This window comes from Cyclopterus lumpus, chromosome 13 (assembly GCF_009769545.1).
Source record: "Cyclopterus lumpus isolate fCycLum1 chromosome 13, fCycLum1.pri, whole genome shotgun sequence".
In the NCBI taxonomy this organism is placed as follows: Eukaryota; Metazoa; Chordata; class Actinopteri; order Perciformes; family Cyclopteridae; genus Cyclopterus; species Cyclopterus lumpus.
The window spans coordinates 14,244,489-14,266,762 of record NC_046978.1 but is presented as its reverse complement, the minus strand read 5'-3'; the positions used below and the strand labels follow the sequence as shown (position 1 = coordinate 14,266,762).

The window sequence follows — 22,274 nt, the reverse complement described above, 5'->3', positions numbered from 1 at the left end:
GATTATGGTGACATGACAACCTGCTGTGAAACAGATATAGATGGTTACTAAGGGATTACTCGAGCTGGGAACATCTTGTTTTCGTCATGAAACACCTAGAACTGTGGGGGATCTATTATTTGACGGCGTGTCGTCAGCGCCGACTCGCACGCGCGTGCGTCACCTTCCTGACCTTGCCTTGTATGTTGGTGAACGATGGACAGGTCTGAGCTGTAACCATGGGAACGAGGATGGAGGTGGCACAACTTGAAAGCAGGATGGAGACTGAGGACTATAGAACGCTGCAGGGCCTCTTCCTGGTGCGTGTCACTTTATCAATATTACAACACAGTTAATTAACACTTAAAAAAGACTGTTAGAGTGTATTCTGTATCTTTGTTTACCAGTAGTATCCCATAATAGGTCTCATAAGAAATGCGTTAAAGGTCAGAGAAGAGTCTTTAGCACATTGTGTTTGAACGCTGTTTATCTGTGAGCTGACATTGCGCAATGTCTCCCACAGGACCCCTCGGGTGCACCTCGCTCCTTGTCCAGGGCTGAATTCACCGATCTGGCTTGGTCCTCAGTTGGCCGGGGCTCCAAGGAGGACTACGGCCTCCTGTTTGACAGTGTGGTTGTCACTCAAGAGCACCGCGGCCTCCTTCTGGACGTCGACGGCGTGGAGGAGGAGGGCCGAGTCGACTGGGGAGGCCTGTGCTCTTTTCTGCTCCTGGAGCTTTCTGATAAAGTAAAGGACACCAGAACCAGCAGCGTGCCTCGCTGGAAGCCACCGCGCACTTTGACCTGTCAACACCGAGACCCGGTCCAAAAGGTAAAAAGGTCACTGACCTCTTGGAGGCTGAAGAGACGAAGAGGTTATTATGGGGGTTTGGAACATGTCGCCCATTTTAAACATATGATCTATTTGCAGCATTTTGACATTGACTGACTGGAGAATCCATAACCCTGCTGACCGGGTGGAATTCCACATTATTAAACATTGCGCGAGGAAAAGTTTGAAAGTATAAGGGTCTTGCTCATCAAAATGACTCACCTCTTTGGAGATAAATGGCTCTGGACTCTTTTTACATTTAACATCTATCAATTAATATGTAAATGAAGCGGCTGGCATAAAGTGCCTATACTGCTGTGGAGAAAATGATGGCTCACCACTTTAATCTTTCAATCCTGAGAATGTCAAAATGTCAGGATGTTGTGGAAGTTGTTTTCAAAATGGCTGGAAGGTTTTGACCCCTTTAGCTTCGATCAGTCTTAAAGAGCCAGACGGACTAATGGGGCTCAGAAGACTAATTGCAGTTTGAAACAATGTCAGTAAAGATTGGCGCTTAACTTAAGCAGGGTAGTAAAAAAATATACAAAAAGCTGCACTCAAACCCCCAACAGACCCCATCATTCCCATCGCCAAGCGGCAGATAAAAGACTCGCCGGAAAGGAAAGAAAAGCAGCTTAAAGGGAGCAAATATTGGACTTGTGTTCGTCAGGTTACCAGAAACACCTTCATGTCTGCTAATATTGTAAACAGACAACTCTTTGCAAAAATATTTAATGCTGCTTTAACCCTGGAGTAATTAATGTCACAATTATGTCCTGGAAGTCCCACTTCCTGTTTCGTTTCTGTTCTACAAGTATTTGGTATTCCACGTATTTGTCCATTTTCCTTCAATGGTCTGACTGAATATACTGGGGTCTCCAAAATGTAAGCTAAATGGGGATCTCCCATTAGCAGTAGAATTTAGTTTGTTACCATTTAATAATTACAGCTTCAGTGACACAAAAATGGGAGCAGATTTGTAAGTCTCACTAAAACAATCTTCCTAATGGGGCAGGATAGCTTGAAAAGTGGGCATGACTTTGGCTCTTTATCGCAAAGGCAGTCACATACATCCACAAATGGAGAAGTACCAAAAATAAATAATAATGATGTAAGCAATATGCAGCAGGTAAAATGCCAGTGCTTCATGAGAAAAGAAGTTGCAAGATATATTCATCGTATACCAGTGACTTACCAGCTGTTGATAAATGGGTAATTAGAATAATTAGAGATAAATGCATGACACGCCAGTCTGAGAGGTTCCGTAAAGACTGCAGTTGGCTGTGAGAAAGTGAAGTAATTACATTGATACTAAATCAAAGCCCTGACCTCTCTTCGATTAGCGTTAATAAACCTCGTCTTTCATTAACGATATTCAATGTCTCTTTCTCATCATACACAGTCAGCTCAAGCCTTTTTTTCTTTTCTGCCACTCTCAGTTTTTTTATTATCTTCTTCTTGTAGCCTCGCCAATAAAATGGCATCATTCATTAATCCTTTTTGTTTTTTTATTAGTTACTGCACGGAAGAATGTGCCAGACTCACATGCTTCCAATAAAAGGAAGATTGAGGGTGTTTGATGAAGTTATTCTAGTGCAGTTTTATGGCTGAAGATCCTCATGAAAGGAAAGTAAATACTTTCAACAGAGATGTTTTAATCTTAAAGGCTGTAGCCTCCATTTGACTAATTAATAATGTCACATTCAAATAAGAGCATCAAAGCTGTTCTGAAGGTCAGTTTTACAAAAAAGAAAAAGTGTTGCGCAAGCAGAAAGTCGCCCCGAGCCAATTTGTCCAGGTTAAATGTTGCTCTGTGATGTCCTCGGCTCTCTCCAGGTGTTGCACCTGCAGAGTTCAGGTCAGTATCTGACCGTGAGCAGAGGAGGAACTGTGGGCCTGCGGGACGGGGAAGACATGTCCCTCCTGCACACGCATCGACTGCAAAACAGCACGGTCTCACCCAAAGACCTCTGGGTCACAGACGTGGTGCTGCTGCACAACGTCCACAAGGTGACTCTCCCTTCTCCATGAAGTCACATAAGGAAGCCGTGTCAGTCAAATCGCTGAGTGGTGTGTCCCCGGGTTCGTGTTGCCACATTTTGGATCTAGTTTTACACAACTGACGAAAATGTTATCGTAGGAATCATTTACTGGAATTATTGACACGTAGTCTGAGTTATTAGGGCATATATTGTACTGCACAGAGGTAAACAAGCATTTCAGTCAATCAATTAATCATTGATCAGAGGTTTTGGTTGATGGCATTGCAGGCATGAAGCCGTTGCGTAATGTTCAGAAAGTAAACATTCATTTTTTTCAGTGCATAAGACCATCAATTATTGATCAGCACACTTTCTTTTTAGCAATTCAACCAACAGATTTGTGGGCGACACACATGAGAATGCTCCAGTTATGCTTCAGTTATCAGTCAGGGAAGTTGTTCCATTATTATTGATATCACACTGATGAATTGAATTGCTTTCTACCTCTATGCGTCTCTGTTTCTAATTACATAATCATTTTCACTCCCTTTTCCTCAGATAGCTGTGTCTTTCACAAGTAAGGAGGTGTGTTTTTATGACATTCTGTCAAAGCAGGACTTTGGGTGCAAGCATAAACTACAGGTAACCGATCCAGAGTATAAATATATATATATATATATATATATATATATATATATATATATATATATATATATATATATATATATATATATATAGTATATTGATATATACTGTAAACATCACTTCTTTTTTAGGGGTTGAAGTTCACTCCCTGGTGTCTAGACTATTGGGTGGATCCCTTTAACCCGGACGTGGCCATCCTCACCATCGGAGACATTGGAGGACAGGTAATACACAGAATGCTAGAAAGAGGAAGGCAGAACATTGTTCTTTTCATCTGTTTGTGTTCATCAGTCAATTGTTCCATACGTGTGTGTGTGTGTGTGTGTGTGTGTGTGTGTGTGTGTGTGTGTGTGTGTGTGTGTGTGTGTGTGTGTTATCCCAGGTCAGCGCTTTATATTTTACCTCAGCTCAGATCTCTCTGTTTGAGAGACTCGGTCTGAGGACGGACTCCGATTCAGCAGACATCGTCCTCTGGGACGAGCTGGTCAAAGGAAAGCATCGCTCCTGTTACACAGTGACACACCGAGGGCACACACCTGCATGGGTTAGAAAAGGTAGCAATTACAAACACGGCCACTCACACACAAAAAAAAAAATGTATACGTGCTTTTATGAGGCAAAAATACACTTCTTTCAGTCTCTCTTTGATGAAAGCCCAATCAACTGGTACAAATGCATACAAGCATGACTTTACTGTAGCGTTGTCATTGTTTCTCTGCCTTTTCATTGTCCTGTCTCAACTCAAATTGCTGCCTTACTCATATTGTATGCACATGAAGGGGCCAACTGGAGGAGCCTGCAATCGTAGATAAGAAACCATCAAGCTGGTATTTCTAAATGAGTTTTGTGTTGGCTAATGGGACCCCGGATCCTGCTGTTTTTCATTCCTATAGTTAACTGAATTCATCTGGGGCCTCGGGTCAAAAAGAGTGTTGTTAGTCCGACAGCATGAAAGCAAGGATACAGAACCAGGGGCTCAGATGACAGAGAGAAAGGAAACAAAGAACACACTCCGGGTGTCCGGGATACCTGATGCTCACAAACACACACTTTCACCTTGACGCCTGGGAAGGAGAACCACCGTCTGTGCTCGCTTGCTCACTTTTTGGACAATAACGGCTTAAGCAATACCATGGAAACACACACACACACACACACACACACACACACACACACACGTATTGCGATTGCATCATTCGTAGAGTCCTTCTGAAGTGTCATTGGGCTGTTTGATAATAACTCATCCGGAGCAGCGCTCTGAGACTATAGGTTTGGCTGAAAGGGGAGAGATCCTGATAAAGGAGGAAAACAAGAATAAAGTACAAATAAATAAGCAAGACAAGGGAAAAAAAAAAAGAAGACGGAAACGGGAGTCGGTGTCAAAACATTAAAAGCGTTGCTTAATTTAAATTTGGCAGGCTGTGTGTGCATGCATGCGTATCAACAAGAGAGGGTGCATGCCAACGTTTGCTGGCTGTGTTTATGAGTGTGTGGTGTTTTGAGAGTGTGAGAAAGGACCTCTGGGGTGCTGGTTCCTTTCTTTTGAAGTTGCCCACCCTGCAGTATGAGTGGGCTGTGTACTATTAGACATGGCTGGTTATCCAGACCTCCAAACCTTCGGGCTCACGGGCCACCAGAGAGAGGAGGGAGGAGGGGGTGGTGGGGAGGAGGAGAGGAAGGGAAGGGAGGCTGTTGGAACAGAGAGGGAAAAAGTGAGAGGAAATTGGGAAGGACACAGATCAGTAAGGACAAGGAAGAAGAGCTGTAGGAAGTGTGTGTCCGAAAAGGAAAGGAGCATTAAGATATCCACATAACGCTGTGATCAAAGAAATGAAAAAGGACATCAAGGATAAATGTCATTGTGTCACTTGCTTTGATTTAGACATACAGTGACTCCTGCTGTTCCTTTTCCAATCCTAAACTCACAGCAATAAAAGTGTGACATTACGTACGACGCCGGCTGAAGCAGATGTTCTGTATGTGTGTCTGCATCACAAATAGCTTGATTTATGATCCGTCTGTGTCAGTGAGAGAGATGGCCTCATTAATCAATGATGAGTCATGCAACGCCGTCGGAAAATCCACTGATCTTTTAATGGAGAAAAAGACGTGGTGTATGAAAATGTAATCAAACGTAATTATTTGCCCTAGCGATGCGGCCGATCTTTGACCTGCGACTGTCACATGCCATCTCACAACTCGCACTTATTTGTGCAGTATTTGAAAGGCGAGAAGCCTCCTAATGGAGACGTGCGGCATCCAATTTAGCTGTTCTCAATCAAAGTGTTAATTGAGACGGATGATGATGCAAGATCCATTACATTCTCTGTAATGCCAGTGAGCAAATCAAACCGGCCTAATTCTATGCTGTGCTGAGCGCCTGTGGATCGGTTGGTTTTAAGTCAATGCACATTTAGACATTTCACTGAGTGGATGGCCTTCAGATTTCTGGTAGCGACAGCCTTCTTGACATCAGAAGGATTAAGTAACTAATGAACAGTGTGTCATCACCTATGTTGCAATGTTTATATATATTTTCTTTTACACTGAATTAGCTAGAGAACTCATTTATTCCCATCAGAGAGGCCGCTTGGAAGCCTGTGGTCTTCATTTAGTTTGTACAGAGAAAGTTATGATCAAATCTGTGTTCTTTTTTTTTAGTTTTTTTAAAATTTGTTTATTTGATAAGGGAAAGTGCACATTAATATAAACATTTCTGTAAATGTGCCAGAGTTAGCCGAGAGGCTATTTTTCATCTGTAGTCCCAAGAGGCAGATGTTATGAAACAAACCTAAAAACATAAGATTACATATACAATGTACAAACAAGCAAAATAAAATAAGGGAGAACTATGTTAAAATGGACAGAGTAAAAGCATACAGTAATTTAAATATATAACTACAGACAGGTAAACCACAACAAAAGACATACATGCAGGTGGAGTGAATGGTCGACCAGCAAAGTTAAGACATACAGACCTAGAAACAGACAGTCAACAACTGACAGACAGACAGAGCGAAAGTCCAACAAGGACAGATGTGTGGGTAATGTTTTTGATGAATTAACCCAATTGTTCGTCTGTCATATCGAGACTCTATGCACGTGAACACACTCCTCCATAGTCACGGGATGTGGACCCATCTCACAAATACAAGTCAACCAGGTGATCTGTGCTTTCGGGTGATACAGAAGTAAAAAGCATGCCGATGCATTATGAACAATAGATTTCCATCTACGCTGACGACCAGAATGCACATCAACTCCAGAAAGACACACTGATTGATTTAATTTGCCTTTATGTCTGTCATCATTTCCTTCCACTTTTTCCTGCAGTTCGTTACCTGGACTCGCTGGAGGCCTTCGTGTCCTGCAGCACCAGAGCGCAGAGCAGCGTGGTGATCGGCTGGAGGGGAACGGAAAGCAGGGCTCTGCGGGTCACTTCTTTCTTTACAAAGAGGGGTGTGTGGGACATGGACCACCACCGTGGACTCAATCTCATAGGTGGGAACCAACGTGTAGTCCAAATTATAATATTTCTCAATGTCGTGAGAGTATTATGTTAATAATATCGGAGCTCATCCTCAACTTGGTTTGATTTATACAGCCGGAAATTTGTTTCAGAGTTGTGAAGAAAGCGCATTAAAAAGCACTTTCACCAGAAAAAAATATTCATGTGTAGTTATGTACTGAATTGGTTATGGGCGACTAAAAACCATTAAATTATGGTTTCAATTCAATTTATTTGTTATAGACCAAAATCACAAATTTGCTTCAGAGGGCTTTAAAATCTGTACACATACGACATCCTCTGTCCCGGGACCTCCTCAGGACCTCCTCAAGAACCCCCCCCCCCCCCCCCCCCACCCCCCACACCCACCCACAACAGAACAGAATTTCCTCTAATTAATTGCGTTTAGCGCCGCTGCTAATTTGAGACATTCTGATTGGCTACAGCCACGGCAGGTGTGGATCATCAGGTCTTGCTGTGGAACCCGTTTGTGACCTCAAAGCCGGTTTGCCGGCTCATCGGGCACACAGGCCCCGTCACCGCGGTTCGCTTCATGCAGACCCGGCAACAGTTGCTCAGCTACTCCAAAGATAAGGTAGGCGTGCGTGTCTCTGTGTGCAGCTCTGCCAGAAAGAAAAAAAAGATAATGTAAAGATAAAGAGCCCTATCATTGTTATATTAATTGTGATACCTTGCTATAGTTACGGCAGAGGAAGGAGCGTTGCCATGATGAGAGCTGACATCTCTCAAAATGAAGACCACATCTCCTTTCAGCCTCTTCTTCTTTCTAATGCAAATAGGATGTTGTCGCTTTTGCTGCATTTCCTCTCCACCATTGCATGTTTGCCTACGCTTTGGCTTTTCTGGAGATAATGAATATTTTAAGAACTGATTTATGTTCCATCTGCCTTTTTTCGCTCAAACACCATCTGCCATTGCAAGAAGCTTTACCTCGGATTCCTCTGGAAGAGCTCCTGGAACGGCGACAGTCCTCTTGTTGTGTGCTCTAAAAGCAATATGGCAATAAGTGTCACATAGAGAGAACAGGCAGTAATCATATTTCTTTGCAATTGTTGTATTTGCTCTGTAATCATGATAATGTCTTGTTCACATCACTCCTCTTTCCAGGTCCTGTGTCTATGGGATGTATCTCGTCAGCTGTGTGTTCACCGCCTGGCCGGTGTCTTCCCAGAGACGCAGGAGGACACGCACACACTCCTGTTTGTCCACGAGGAGCGTCAGTCCCTCGTGCTTTCCTTCAACAGCCTGCTCCTCCTGCTGGAGACCACGGAGGAAGAGGAGAGGACCAGCAGCCACGAGCACCCTGTGACCTGTGTGCTGTATAACAGTCTGTTCAGACAGGTGTGCGGTTGAAATGGACCCCTGAGACTGTGTTTCTTTAATGTTGGTCTCTTTCACTGTTTTCTGGTGATCTTTATCCAAGAGGCATACGGCAAGCAGATGGCAGGCTGTATCGTTGTTCTGAACGGGGTGTTTGAAAGTTCATTCTTGACCTCGGAAGCGGACGCTTTAAAATCTTCCAATTAGTAGATGTTCTGGAGCTTTCAATCGTATCACATGCTCTTAATTTAGCAACATTTGGTTAGAGAATAAACGGAGGTTTGCAAGATGAATAATGCTTTCTACCTATTTTTATTATGCGTCATTATTATGATTTGTTGTCTGTTTGTTTCCCCTTCACCCCTCTCCATGACTTCCACAGCTGACATTAGTTTCCCCACACAGGGTAGGAACACCACACGCATAAGAACAAAACTAGCTAATGTAACCAATAAGAACGTCTCTCATCTTAAAGAGTGCAGTCACTCTCGCTTTCATCCCCACTTGACAGCAACATTAGTCACATGTTTTCCTGAGTGGTGGCTTAGCACTAAAATAAAGTGTAACGAAGCGTGGAAAATTGTTTGGCTTTGTGAGAACCATCAAAGAATCCATCAGCGGAACCGGCCTTTTTCACAGCATAAAAGGGATCAAACTCTTCTTGATGATTGATATCCTCTCTCTCTCTCTCTCGTTCTCTCTCTCTGCAGGTAGTCAGCAGCGACTCTGCCTCCTCTGTGATCTGCTGGCTGGCTCACACAGGCCAAAAGGTCAAGCAGTTCCACCGTTGTCACGGCAACAATGAGATCTCCACCATGGCCCTGGACGGTACGCAGACCAGGCTGTTTACTGCAGGCCTTGACGGAGAGATCAAGGTAGGTGGACTAACGCACACACACACACACACACACACACACACACACACACACACACACACACACACACACACACACACACACACACACACACACACACACACACACACACACACACACACACTTGTTCATCTGTGAACCGTATAGCTGCATGTCAGTCTTAAAGAATGCAAACTCTGAAAGCTAAAAATGGCAGAGATTAGATTTTGATGACACGATGTGAAGAGCAAGGTGAAGTAGCTGTTAGAAAACAAAAGAATTTCAAATTTGTCACTACTCCAAAAAATTAAATACATTATATTGACTAAAATATTAATGTAAAGAAAGCCAGCTGCATGTGTTTTTTTTAAACATTTGCAGCATCCTATGGCCCTTTTCCCCATTTTATCTACCACAGGGCAGACGCCACGGGGCATTATTATTATTATTATTATTATTATTATTATTATTATTATTATTATTATTATTATTATTATTATTATTATTATATTGCCACGAACGTCGATATAGCATCACCGTGGTGATTTGTTTGACAAAAATCCTCTAGGAATAAATATGTTAGTATAGTCTTATGTGTCTTTTGTTAGCTTATGCACAATGCTTTTCTAACAATGGTTGTAAAATATATCCTTGGTGATGGAGCCTAAGCTAATAATGGGTCGAGCCTTAGCTAACATGCCTTAAGGTAGCCAGAGGAGTCGCCCCCTGCTGGCCATTTGAAAGAATGCAAGTATAAGGCACTTCCTGAAATACGGAGGTTACCTCCCGGTTCGGACATACCACTGGTGATCCAACAGTATATGCCTTTTTTTTTACCAGCATGCAACTACTGTTTTGATCGTCATCAAGGACTTTTTTCACTGTTGGCAAATCTTCATATCGTCTGTGACAACAATGTTTGTATTGATCACATCAGATGTAGTTTTCCAATAAATTCCAACGTTGGCATGTCTGAGTGAGGGCAGGTTTCTACATCTGCCAAGAGGGGGCACTGTTAGACCTTTGGAAACTTATTTTTGCAATTTGCCACTTACCAGCCTCTAATTTTTCATTTCTATTTTTAAACGATAAGAAAAAACAAACACAACATTTACTGTAGTGCATATAGTAAAATCAAAATATTTGCATCACATCTGCATATGTATCAGAGGGCTGCACTGGTGTCTTATTTCGGTAACTGTAAAGCCACAAGAGTGGCATACCCCCTTTTTATTAGGAAATGGTATGAGTTTGTGGAAAATTAGTGGCGTGCTGTTTGTGAGGGCCGGTATATATTCAACAGTGGCATACCAATAAGGTATCATTATGTGCCTCTCAAAGAGAAGCGAGATACTGTGTGTTTAGTTATGCATGTTGACACCATGCATAATGAGCATTTGTTCACATTTTTGCGATTTAGAAAACAGTTACGGCCCTCTGAGTCTGTGCCCTCTCGAATTATGTGTCTGCACATGCAAGCATGTGTCTATTAATATGTATTTCAAACGAGTGGCGCTCTGTGGTTGTATTTGCACTCCACATTTAAGCACTGCATAATGACTCCACGCTCAGTGCGGTTGTTTTCAACAGATTAGTAAAATAATTATGCACATTATAATCAATATAATCAACCACATCAGCTCTCTGACCCCATGAGCCGTGGTGAGGATGCAGCTATGTGCATCCCGTGCATGCGCAAGCGGCGTCGGGTATGCACTCACAGTGCCGTGTGAAACGACGACACGAGTCGTCCTCGGCAGAAGAGGCAGGCGCCCCTCGGGCCAATTAGCAACAAGCGGCATCATCGCTCCAATTTTCATCAACACTGAAACCTGTGGCGTAGCAGTTAGGGCCATTCAATTTTGACCTTTTAATTACAACGTTTCCCATCGGGCCAATCAGTGTCTCTTTGTTAAATGCCACAACACACATCCAAACTGCGTCATCGTGCACAATTGGACAAACAGTGTGAAATGTTACCTGAGCTGTCATGTTTGATGGAAGTACAAACAATAGTTTTCATCCCCACTTGGGGCATTTAACAACATCTTGACATAATTACAATTGTACTACTATTTCTGCTCTTTCTTTCTTTTCCAGACAGGAACATATTGAGAATGTTAAGTTCTTCAAAAGGTTGTAATATGTACAGTTTGTCTTGTGTCAAAACGTTCTGTTCAAGGAAGGTGACATGTTGACTGGGGGTCTCTGTTTGCATTTAGGTGTGTCATCGGGTTTTGAGTGTTTTCTTTGTGTGCTGCAGGTGTGGAACTTCAACGGCCGCTGCCTCCACAGAATGAACGCCGGCCTGGGTCGGGCTGTGGAGATCTCACAGGTCCTGCTGCTGAAGAGGAGTATACTGGTGGTGGGCTGGGAAAGGTGCGTGTATTCAAGTTGGTTTATTATGGAAAACTAAATCTGTGGTGCAAATTTAAGCCCCGGAGGTGAGTCTTATGAGTTTTGAGGCAGTAACATAATCGACTGTGTATATTTGCACGTTGAAAGAGACTGCAAATGAGTGTGTGTGTGTGTGTGTGTGTGTGTGTTTGTGTCCTCTCCTGCAACCTCTGTCTGCCAAAGACTCAGAGCCAACCAGACATCTGGACTCTAATGAGTATTGCTGGCCCACCTCATATTTGTGTGTTAGAGTGTGTGTGTGTGTTTCTCTTTTATACCCACATCACATCTGCTCTTCATCATCATCATCATTTCACACCGAGAGCTGCACTTGTCAGTGAGCTAACATCTCTCTGTCTTTCTCTTTCTTCTCTGCACATACACTCACTCACACACACACACACACACAAACACACGCACACACACACACACACACACTGTCTTGCTCTCTGGGGTGTCACAGCGGTAAAGAGAACATGGATGACAGATCAGCAGCAGTAAAAGAAACTACCGCCGTTAACTTCCTGTTTCTTCTCACAGTTTAATCCACACAGTTCTGTGTTGCATGGCATCTAATTCAAAGTATGCTGCTCATACGATCTCATGCAGGTTGAAATATCTGTGCATAATTTTTTTGGTACACTTCCAACAATAAAAAGTAAATAAAAGTGCATTAAAAGTCATGACTTAACAACATGTTAAAGAAGTGAAACTCATCGCAGGTGTGCTAATATATATACACCAGTTCCCTATGCATTGCGTCTGCTGTAGCAGTGTGGTGTGCAGAAACATCTTCCGTTTTCATAACAAACAATGGCCTTATGCATAGCATGTGTAAAGCAAAGTTTGAATCTGTTACAGGCAAAAAAGGATTTATTTAGGATTATCCTTACAAATGATCCCAAGCATGACTAAATGAAACGTATTAAAGTGAAACTTCCGAGTATCTCAACTCATTTTTGCCATGTTTCTGTGTCTAAAAGACTAATGGGGGGGAAAGCAATTTTTGGAATTGGTCCAGTATTGAGGGACATTGCTGGAACCAGCAGCCGCGAAACGAGCTGCGAGGGCAAGTGAGCGTTGCGTTAGCTGGAAGTGCTGTTTTTTTCCGCCTCAGATTGATATTATAAGTGTCCGACAGCATTATGGAAAGGATCCGACAAAGAGAAGGGGGTCTCATTACCTATCGCTCGATCCCATCTGTCCGTTTGTTAGCCTACTGTGTCCGAGGAGAAGTCTTTTTCTGAAGTCAAATAAACAAGTTTAGACCTCATCCATATTGTTGAAGTCAACTATATACAAGCATCTTATTGAAAATCCTTTAGATAACACTGTGTGTTGATGAACTAGGTTGTGCATCAGCATATACTGTTATGAAAGTCTGTCAGGTTTGTATGTGTAGCGTAGCTTTACACCTTTACACCTTTACGCCTTCCTCACTTCTTACCATCGCCTCCTCTCTGTCTCTCTGTAGGATGTTAACAGTTTTCCGTCTGCACTCCTTCTCGCAGTGTTTTGTTGAACCGTCGGAGTGGAAAGGAGGTGTTCAGCATCGCAGTGATGTGCTCTGTGCCGCATTCCAGCCTCCACAGACTCTGGTCACAGGTGTGTGTAAATGTGTGTGTGTGTGTGTGTGTGTACACAGGATGAACAAGTTTGATAATTCTGTAATTCCCTGTGTTCTCTTTCCTAAAAAAAAAGTGAGGGTCTGTGCAGAGGAAGAAGTAAAATGGAAAGATTGGGGGTGTGGATTAAAGGCTCGGAAACTAATATGAATCTTCAAAAAGCGAGCTTGAAAAATAACCGTGAGCAGTTATCTGCTGATTAAAACAAGTGGTGTTGTTTTCAAAGGACTCGTGCTTCACACGTCACACTGTGTTTTTGTGTGTGTGTGTGTGTGCGTGTGTGCGCACATGTGTATGTGTGCAGAAAGAACATTTTTAAATCAAAAGTACGCTTGTATTGCTTGTAAGTTTGCCTGTACACATAAATGCACACTACACATCAAAATGTAATACTTTAGAATATGTGGTTACATGTTAAAAAAAAGAAGTACAAATCACATTTTAGAAACAGTCAAATTAGACCATTAAAGTAGTAACGGGTATGAGGGAGTTGATATTCTCGAGACTTCCCGTCTGCCTGAACCTTTTTAAGTCAGAGTTCTTCCCTGTCATTTGTTAGCCACACTGATGAAAGATACAGCATTTCATTTCAGAGATCAATATTTATTCCTCAGGGGAACAACAGCTTCCTTTTCCTCTATCCTGAGCTGACATTTGCCTTCACCACAGGCCAACACCTTTACATGTGAGAGCCCATTAATTGGCAAGTTCCGTCCTAATTACATTTTTAATTAGGAGCTGTATTAAAGTGGAAAGATCAAGCAGTATATATGATTAAAAACACCAATATCATAACCGTCTAATAAGAGAAAGATCAAGATATATATATTTCCAATAAAAAGTTATAAACGCTTCTCATTTCACTTATTGATTGGTTTCTAATCCGTCTCTCTCTCTCTGTGGGAGAGATGTCTCATTCGTAGTAGGTTTGATCAGCAGGCGGGTGTTTTTGTGTCTATATTTAATATCACTGAAGGTATTCCTGGTCGGGATCATATAAAATCATACATGACCCAACATTATCCCAAATTACCATCAAATTGATTAGGCAACTGATCAATGGGTTCAGTAGAACCGAATGCAAATGACTCACACATGTGAAATCGGTAGTAGTCTTAACATCACACCAGTGCTTATTGAAATGCAAAAAACACTCGGCCCCTCTGACTAATCTCTGTTTCCAATCACTCTTATTTGTGTCTCACTTCTGTGAGATCATAAAAACTTTGGAGTTTTATTTTTCTATTTTACATTATTTTTGTACGTTTTTGTGGATCGTGGAATTCAACCCTGTGGCACTACATCTCGCTGTCACGTAGAGCAACTCAAAACCTTCATTAACCGAAGGGAACAAAAAAAAAAATTGCAAGTTACATAAAAACAACACAAAAAAGCAAAGCGCCTCAGCATGCAACACTTTCTTAGATGTTTCTGTCTGAAGGATTGAACTGGCAACCCTCCATTTACTGGTCCACTTCTATAACCATCAATCTGCAAACACTCTTCTCCCAATGTGCCCCCAGTATGCTCCTCGGTTTGTGAAGTTGTATCACTTTGACTGTTTCAGTCTGTTAGTCAGCGTGAGTCGAGTGCGGAGGACCTCCTCCGGCCCTCTGGGACGCGTCGACCCCGGAGATAGAGAACGATAAAGTGAAGGGTGGAGGTGGGAAGGTAGATAAGAGGGGAGGGAGAAACGGTTTGGAAGGCAATCAATAGGAGCCAAACAAAACCACCATTCTGGAGCTACTTTGTGAACTTGGGAACTTCTTCCAAGTTCACTCCCCAATTTCTTTGTCGGTGTGTTCTTCACCTCTTTCTGCCTGCTTCCTCTTTTCATCCCAGTCTCCAACTGACACTCCCTGTTCCCCTCTGTTTATTTATTATTATTTTTGTACCTCATCTCCCTAGTTAGCTGCATTTCGCCCCCCCCCCCCACACACACAAACACACACATGGCCCCTCGCTGTACCCTCCACCTCCAATTTAATCCAAATGCCCAATTTAAATTGTGTTTATTAAAGCTCTCTCAGTGGGAGTGAGGAGAAATGAGACGCAGTACTTTCTGTCTTTCATCTGTGTGTGTGTGTGTGTGTGTGTGTGTGTGTGCAGGGGTGGGGAGAGAGTCTAAAATATTGTATGTTGTTGTGTTTGAAGTTGTGTTTATTTGCATGTCTCTGAAATGTGACAGTGTGGTTGCATTTTCAGGCTTAAGCCAAATCACTTTTTGTTAATTGACAAAAACAGAAGCTGTGATTTCATATTTTGAACACATATCTGAAATTTATTTCTCTAACTCTGATTAATACAGATGATTAATGTCATAAATAATACATATATATATGTATAATTTTTTTACAAGCAGCACTCACTTTGATTGTTTCCTAAAGTGAGACAAAAGATGAAACCAGTATCTTGTTCATGAGTTTTTGTCATGAAGTTCTGCAACTAATCTCTTATCCAGAAACAATACAATTATGTAAATCATTAATAAATTCCTCCTGTGTTTTACTACGCTGTCAACGTTGTTTCCACATTCATGTAGTCGCACACGAAAGCGAAAGGTAGATGTGAACTAGCGCCGTGTTATTTTCTACTATCTCCGGTAATTCTTTCTTCCACAAATCCGTCGCTCACAAAGACGGCGTCTAAAAGCGCTGACGCATTAGTTTCACTTGCCAGCACATTTCTTCAGGGTTGCAGTGACTAATGCGGTTTTCACATCAAAGCACACGTGCTGCCAAATTATATGTTAGTTATGTGCCAAGTGAAAGCAATGGTGGCATCAAGGCCGCCAATGACAAAAGTCAATTTAAAGTTTTGTTGGACACACACATGCTTGGGATTCTCAGGCAAGTTTGTGTGTGAATGTGTGTGTTTGTGTCTTAAGTTGAATCAAGTTGCAGCAGGAGCATTTGGCTGATGTGGGACTGAAGTCTCCTCATCCATATTCAGAGTCATCTAGGTTCCGCTTGGCTGCTCACACACACACAGCCGCACACATGCACGGATGCACGCACACACACACACACACACACGCACGCACAGAAGTATTTTTTTGGAACCATCAAAGAGCCACACTGTTGCACTGAATAATATGTTCCTTCATTTTTTTATTTCACTTTTTTGTTAGGGGTGTGCATTTTTGGTCCCCACAGTGATGAGAGTCTGTGTGCACTCAGGTAAACGTCCCCACCGCGATAGATGTACAAGAACACACACACAGATGTATTTTTTTGGAGCCATCAAAGTCACACATTTTTCAAAAGGATTTTTCTATAATTGCATTTTTTTGGTAGGGGTGTGCATTTTTGGTCCCCACAGTGACGAGAGTTTGTGTGCACTCAGGTAAAAGTCCCCACCGGGATAGAAGGACAAAAACACACACACAAACTAAAAAAAAGAAAAAAAAGCATTTTTCAAAAATTGCATTTTTACAAAAAAGCATTTTACAAAAAAGCATTTTACAAAAAAGCTTTTTTTTTTTAAATTGCAATTCAAAAATTCTTCACTTTTTTTGGTAGGGGTGTGCATTTTTGGTCCCCACGGAGTCTGTGTGATAGAAGTACAAGAACACACACACACACACACACACACACACACACACACACACACACACACACACACACACACACACACACACACACACACACACACACACACACACACACACACATAGCCTGATAAAAGTCCCTTATATACAGATTCTGGCCTTGGGCTGCGTGAATAATGCAAGCGACCCACGCTCTCATAAACTTTACCCCCCCCCCCCCCCCCCCCCCCCCCATATCCAGCACACTCACATATCTCATTAACTCCCACTGTTCAACTGTCGAACCACCTGATGAGATTCCTGCCTCATCTTATAAACCCACGCAACTTTTTCTAACACATGTATAATGTATATTATTTGAAAAGCACTTTCTCTTTAGGTGAATGTTGTGTCGTGGAACAGTTGGTAGCTGAGGACGGATGTTGAGCTTCATCATCTTTAAAGTGTTTTTTAGTGGCTGGCTTGCATGATTCCGCAGCATGAGGAAAGTAAAGTAAAGGGCGGGGGGAGGGGTGGGGGGGGGGGGGGGGGTGTTGATGCAGAGTTTGTGCTAATTGTTCATATTGTTTTGAGACTGTGTGCAAATTTTCTTTCTGTTTCAATGAACTTGGTTAACATGAAAGCCTGTCAGTTTAAGCAGCGTTTTGGGAGTACAAAAAAGCCAAATAGCAATGTGCGAGTTCATCCTAAGCCCTTGCACTTTGTTCCGTCTCGTCTCTCATGTGTGCAGGAAGCTATGATGGAGAGATTATAGTGTGGAACAACGGCACAGAAAACGCTTTGAGGAAACTGCAACCACTTGCTGAACTCGAAGAAGGCAAGAAGTCTCACTTACAGATGCAACTGAATTCTACAAATTTACGATCTGCCTGTGATCTGTCTCTCTTATTTATTCTTCATTTTTCAAATCTTTGCTCAACTCTGATATTCTAGGTCATGTCTCCGATTCCCAGCTCGGTGTGAATGGCGAAGAAGACGCTGATAACTCCACTGCAATCACTAGATTGTTATTCATACCAGGACGCGCGTCTGCAGATATAGCTACAGGTAAAGTATAACCGGAGTAATTTGTTAAAATACGTTCCGTAAGATGTGGGACATGGCATAATGTTTGAGTAACAATGTTAGGAAATTGCCAAAATGAAATCAGGGAATTCCTTTTTACCCTTTGCTCTTTATTGCAACATTTCCAGCAGGTGGTGCAGACTTGGTGTCCTGTGGAGGTTCAGGTGTGGTGCGACTCTGGAACACCATCCACAGCCGTCTGGTGGGACAGTTCACAGCTCACAACAGGGACTTGGGGTCAATCGTTACGGCTGTCAGCCCCTGTGGAAACTATTTAGTCACAGCTGATAGGGAGGGAAGGCTCAAGACTTGGGACATACAGGTAGGTGTTTGTAGCACATGCATGTATAATATATATCGTATTATTTCAGCTGCATGAACCACACTGAAAGCACATGCCACCCTGAGGTTTTTGTAGACTGAAAAACAAGCGAGAGAGATGGAGGCTGGTGAACACCGAGCCAGACGGAGGGTCAGAGATCAAGAGACAGATTGTCGTACACAATGGAGAGTGATCCTCCAGATTTCTGTTCGATCGGGCATATTGTTCACTCCTCAAAATGACAGACAGTGCTGTCGGAGTCATTTTGAAGCCTCAGTATCTTGCCCGAGTGCAAGCAGACCAGTCAATCATTTAGAAAATCTCCACTGATACAGCAGAAGGAGGTAATGTCCCCGTCCTCTTTGATATTCTGTTTTCAACTTGAGAAGCAGTTTGAATGAATGGAAGGAGTGTAGTTTGCAATTTGTCCTCTATTTAATATACATCAAATGTGTAAAAATGTGTATCCATGACACTTTCTGCCAAATCCCCTCCACTAGAAGAAATCCCTAATTCCAGCCTATAGTTAGCTGATTAGAAATCCACCTCAGCTCACACTTTGCACACAAAACCTTGTTGAAGAGTTTCTGATGCCTCAGAAATTTGCCTTTTGACTCTTGATTACGAAGACTTGGGATCGCACCAACGGTACAAGGCGTAGCTGCATCACTGTCATGCTCATAATCGCAGTCAAAGAACACCCTCTCGGGTATTATTGCCACAATATTCAGAGCTCAAATCTCTGTCACAGTTTATAAGTGGGGATGAATTCAGATGGGTGCGTCTCATTTGGCTTCAAGTTTAATTTATGGAGATGTATGTATATATGTAGCAGAGTTGAAGAAGTTGGACAAGCTCAGTGCTCTGGTAGAAATCCTGTCCTTTGGCAAGTTTGGAGAATGCTGCGCACTCGGCTGGATGACGAACAGAGGCAGGACTTCACAGTTCAGTGCCGGGTCTCGTCTTGACATGTTGCTGTGCACTGTGATTTTTCATATGACACAACGTGCAAAGTAAAGTAAGCATTTGTGTTCATGACAAAAATGTCTTGCAGCATAAAAGATATCGCCAAAGGTCACGTTTTCAATGTTTCCTCTCAACAAACTGTCCTATTATAGCTTAGCAAAATGTAACTACATTACTGATGACCCTTCAAGAAGTTAATGAGCTCTCTAGTTAGTGCTAATATAATATCCCGGGGACATTTTTTTTTTGTTTCAGCTTCTATCTGAAATCAAGCACCTAATTGTTTCAAAGATCATAAAAAATTTAGTAACTGGTACCGTGAGAGAAGGGAAAGCTGGACAGGCATAGTAACAACACCTGAGGGGGTTAGCGTTTAGCAGCCGTACAATTATATAAATGTAATGCATGTTTTTGTACATCCAGCCATAGCATAGCTTCAGTAACCCGCTGCTTTGCCCCTCTGTCCCTGCAGCAGTATTGTCTCGAGCCACATGACGGAATAACCAAAGAACCTCCAAAACTGCTGCGTAGTTTCCGCCCACACCTCGACCGTGTGACTCACCTGGAGATGTGTCTCCATGGCGACAGGCTCCTCGTTCTCTCAGCATCATCCGACTGCAGCGTGGTCCTCAGCTACCTGCCCGGAGAAATCGTCGGCCTGTTCGGACAGGTATACAAACACACGCACGCACGCACGCGCACGCACACACACACACACACACACACACACAGGTCATTTACGTGCACTGCAGTGGCTTGAAACGCACAACACAGCCTGCATGTGAGCAAAACATAGTTTAGGATGGCAGCGATATTGTTCAGCTCCACCCTGTCAAGGTAGCCGCCTTTAGATCCTCCCATTTCAAACGTACAGCGGCGCAGGCTGGCTCTGATAAAGACTTTACCTCCCACTCTGCAGCCTGCTGGTGGGTGGCAGCATCCAGTTGACGAAATGGATGTGAAACCCAGCATCAAGCCATGGTTAGGCGTGTGTGTGTGTGTGTGTGTGTGTGTGTGTGTGTGTGTGTGCGCGCGCCCGGGGCGGTGACTGCTTGCCGTTGCTTCATTTCAGTTTGCCTCAGGCACACACACACACATGCGCACACAGACACACATACACACACAATCCCACAAATATAGCACAACATAAAGAAGAACATGCTTGAAAGATGGATAAAAGCATACATTTATGTACATCTTTGTAAAGTTTTTGCAATACAAAGTAATAAGCATGTGATGATTCCCGTGGAGCAACACAAACTAACGAGCTGGTGGACAAAGAAAGCAGCTTGTTTAAATCTAGTTTGTGTTCACTTTTAGTGTTTTATGCCACATTTCTTTTTCATAAGATAGTGCTGTTAGATCCGTCTGTGTAACTTTTATTAGAGGTAAATAAATACTACATCCATATTCAGCATTTCGGTTTTTCAAAGGACACACTGTCAATTATGAATATGTTTTGGAGCAGGGAGAACATACAGCGACTCTCGTTGAAAGGCTTCCCACTCCAGTTTGATGAGCGTTCCTCTGGCAGACTGGGCTGCAAGTCCTGAAATCCACACGACACCCAGCTAATCTGCGGATTCAAAGTGGCCCTCTTGTGGTCACAAGGTCATCCCGCTCCGAAAACCAAATGTTCTGGCTGTTTTGCTTTCTTCACTGCTGTCCATCATTCGTAGGAGGAGCAGTGGTGCTTGGAGAGACCCGGACATCTGCAGCCACAGCAGGAACCAGAGCGAGACCAGGGAGGGCAGGGAGGGAAGAGGTCACCTCCAGCTCCCAGGGAGACGCTCCCCGACCCGGGACCCGACACCTCTGCAGAGCGTGGAGAGGTCGGGGTAAAAGACGAGGGTGAGGACTTTGGGGCGGCTGCAGGAGTGGACGGAAGAAAACACTTATCCGGGTCAAGGGTCGAGTCTGTCTAGACGAGAGGGCATTGTGTCTGTGTTGAACACCTTCAGCTTAATTTTCACAGCTCATGTCCACTGTCTGGTAAAGATGCACCGTGCTATTGAGGGATTGAAGATCCCTGCTTTTGAGTGGGATTCTGGAGGAACAACCGAAACATTTTTATCATTCTATGTTTTTCTTTATGTTATTTGCTTCAAGTCGATTGAAAAAAAAGAGTGTCATAACAGTTATACTAAAGAGAACTTAAGCCATTGTCTCCCTTGTATTCAGTGAGGAAAAACACCACTAAATTGCAGCCTTTTCCCCATTTTATGTCGATGCCTCAGGACAGTGTGGTGTGTAACAGTGAATAGTTACGGCTGCCTTTCACAACCACAAAGAATGAAATAGCGTTTGTGATGCTCCCAATTCTATGTTGTGTATGCTTAGAGACAGAAAGAAAGAAAGAAAGAAAGAAAGAGCTCGTATTCAACATCTTTTTTTGTTGGGGGAAGTTAGAGAGTGCCTTTTACGGTTTGAAAGTGGTTGCGCTGTTGTCATATAAATGTCAGTAAAAGTTGGCAGTCCTCGCCAGAGTTTTCAAAGTCAGTCCTCCCATTCATTGCCAATGGAGTAACCTCCGGCTGGTTCATGCATTTGACATTGGGCATTAGAGGTTTTTATGTTCTGGCCTCTCGACATTTCTGAGATGTATTTTCATGCCCTAAATACTGATGGTGTTAATGTGAAGTTAGAAAGGTCTGATTATAATCATTAAACCACACACACACACACACACACACACACACACACACACACACACACACACACACGTACTGTGACTGTCATTTTTGTCCAGAAGTCAAGGGATCATTCAGTGTTTTTAAGTGTATTTATGCTTCTCAAAAGGAATACAAGTATCCAGATTATCTGATGAAAGATCTTCTGAGCTTTTATTTTAGAATTGATTTCCCGTATATTGAGAAACTGCAGCAAGAAGAGGCGTCGACGAGGGCCGACGGCTCGGTGCTCGGTTGTGTCCATCCGAAGGTTTTTAACCAGGCACCCGCCTCCCGAAAGTTATTAGAATTAGGTAGTAATATAATACATACGTTTTTACTACTGATACGTCTTTTACAAAAATGTCTTGAAATATTCGAAGTGAGAAAATCTTAGAAATAGACAATAATGTAATATTTTGCCAGTTGAATCCAGTTGTTTTCTGGATATTAACCCATTCCACCTTTTTTGTTCCTTTTGTAATACATGTATTGTCTCAAATATCCTTTCCATAGAGGGATTATATAAAGGTGATCAA

General features: G+C 42.7%; 1 protein-coding gene across 1 annotated transcript; it reads left to right on the top strand.

Moving 5' to 3' along the window:
• The first annotated feature begins 218 nt into the window (after positions 1–218).
• On the top strand, positions 219–21,031 carry LOC117741807 (WD repeat-containing protein 49-like). The gene is made up of 17 exons (XM_034549031.1): positions 219–299; positions 503–811; positions 2,648–2,821; positions 3,352–3,435; positions 3,570–3,662; positions 3,821–3,992; positions 6,772–6,939; positions 7,393–7,541; positions 8,075–8,308; positions 8,998–9,162; positions 11,405–11,520; positions 13,013–13,143; positions 17,444–17,530; positions 17,647–17,760; positions 17,907–18,100; positions 19,539–19,736; positions 20,746–21,031. Exons 1-17 carry the CDS (start codon positions 219–221, stop codon positions 20,989–20,991), a joined length of 2,715 nt encoding a protein of 904 aa, XP_034404922.1. The 3' UTR covers positions 20,992–21,031.
• Positions 21,032–22,274: the final 1,243 nt, after the last annotated feature.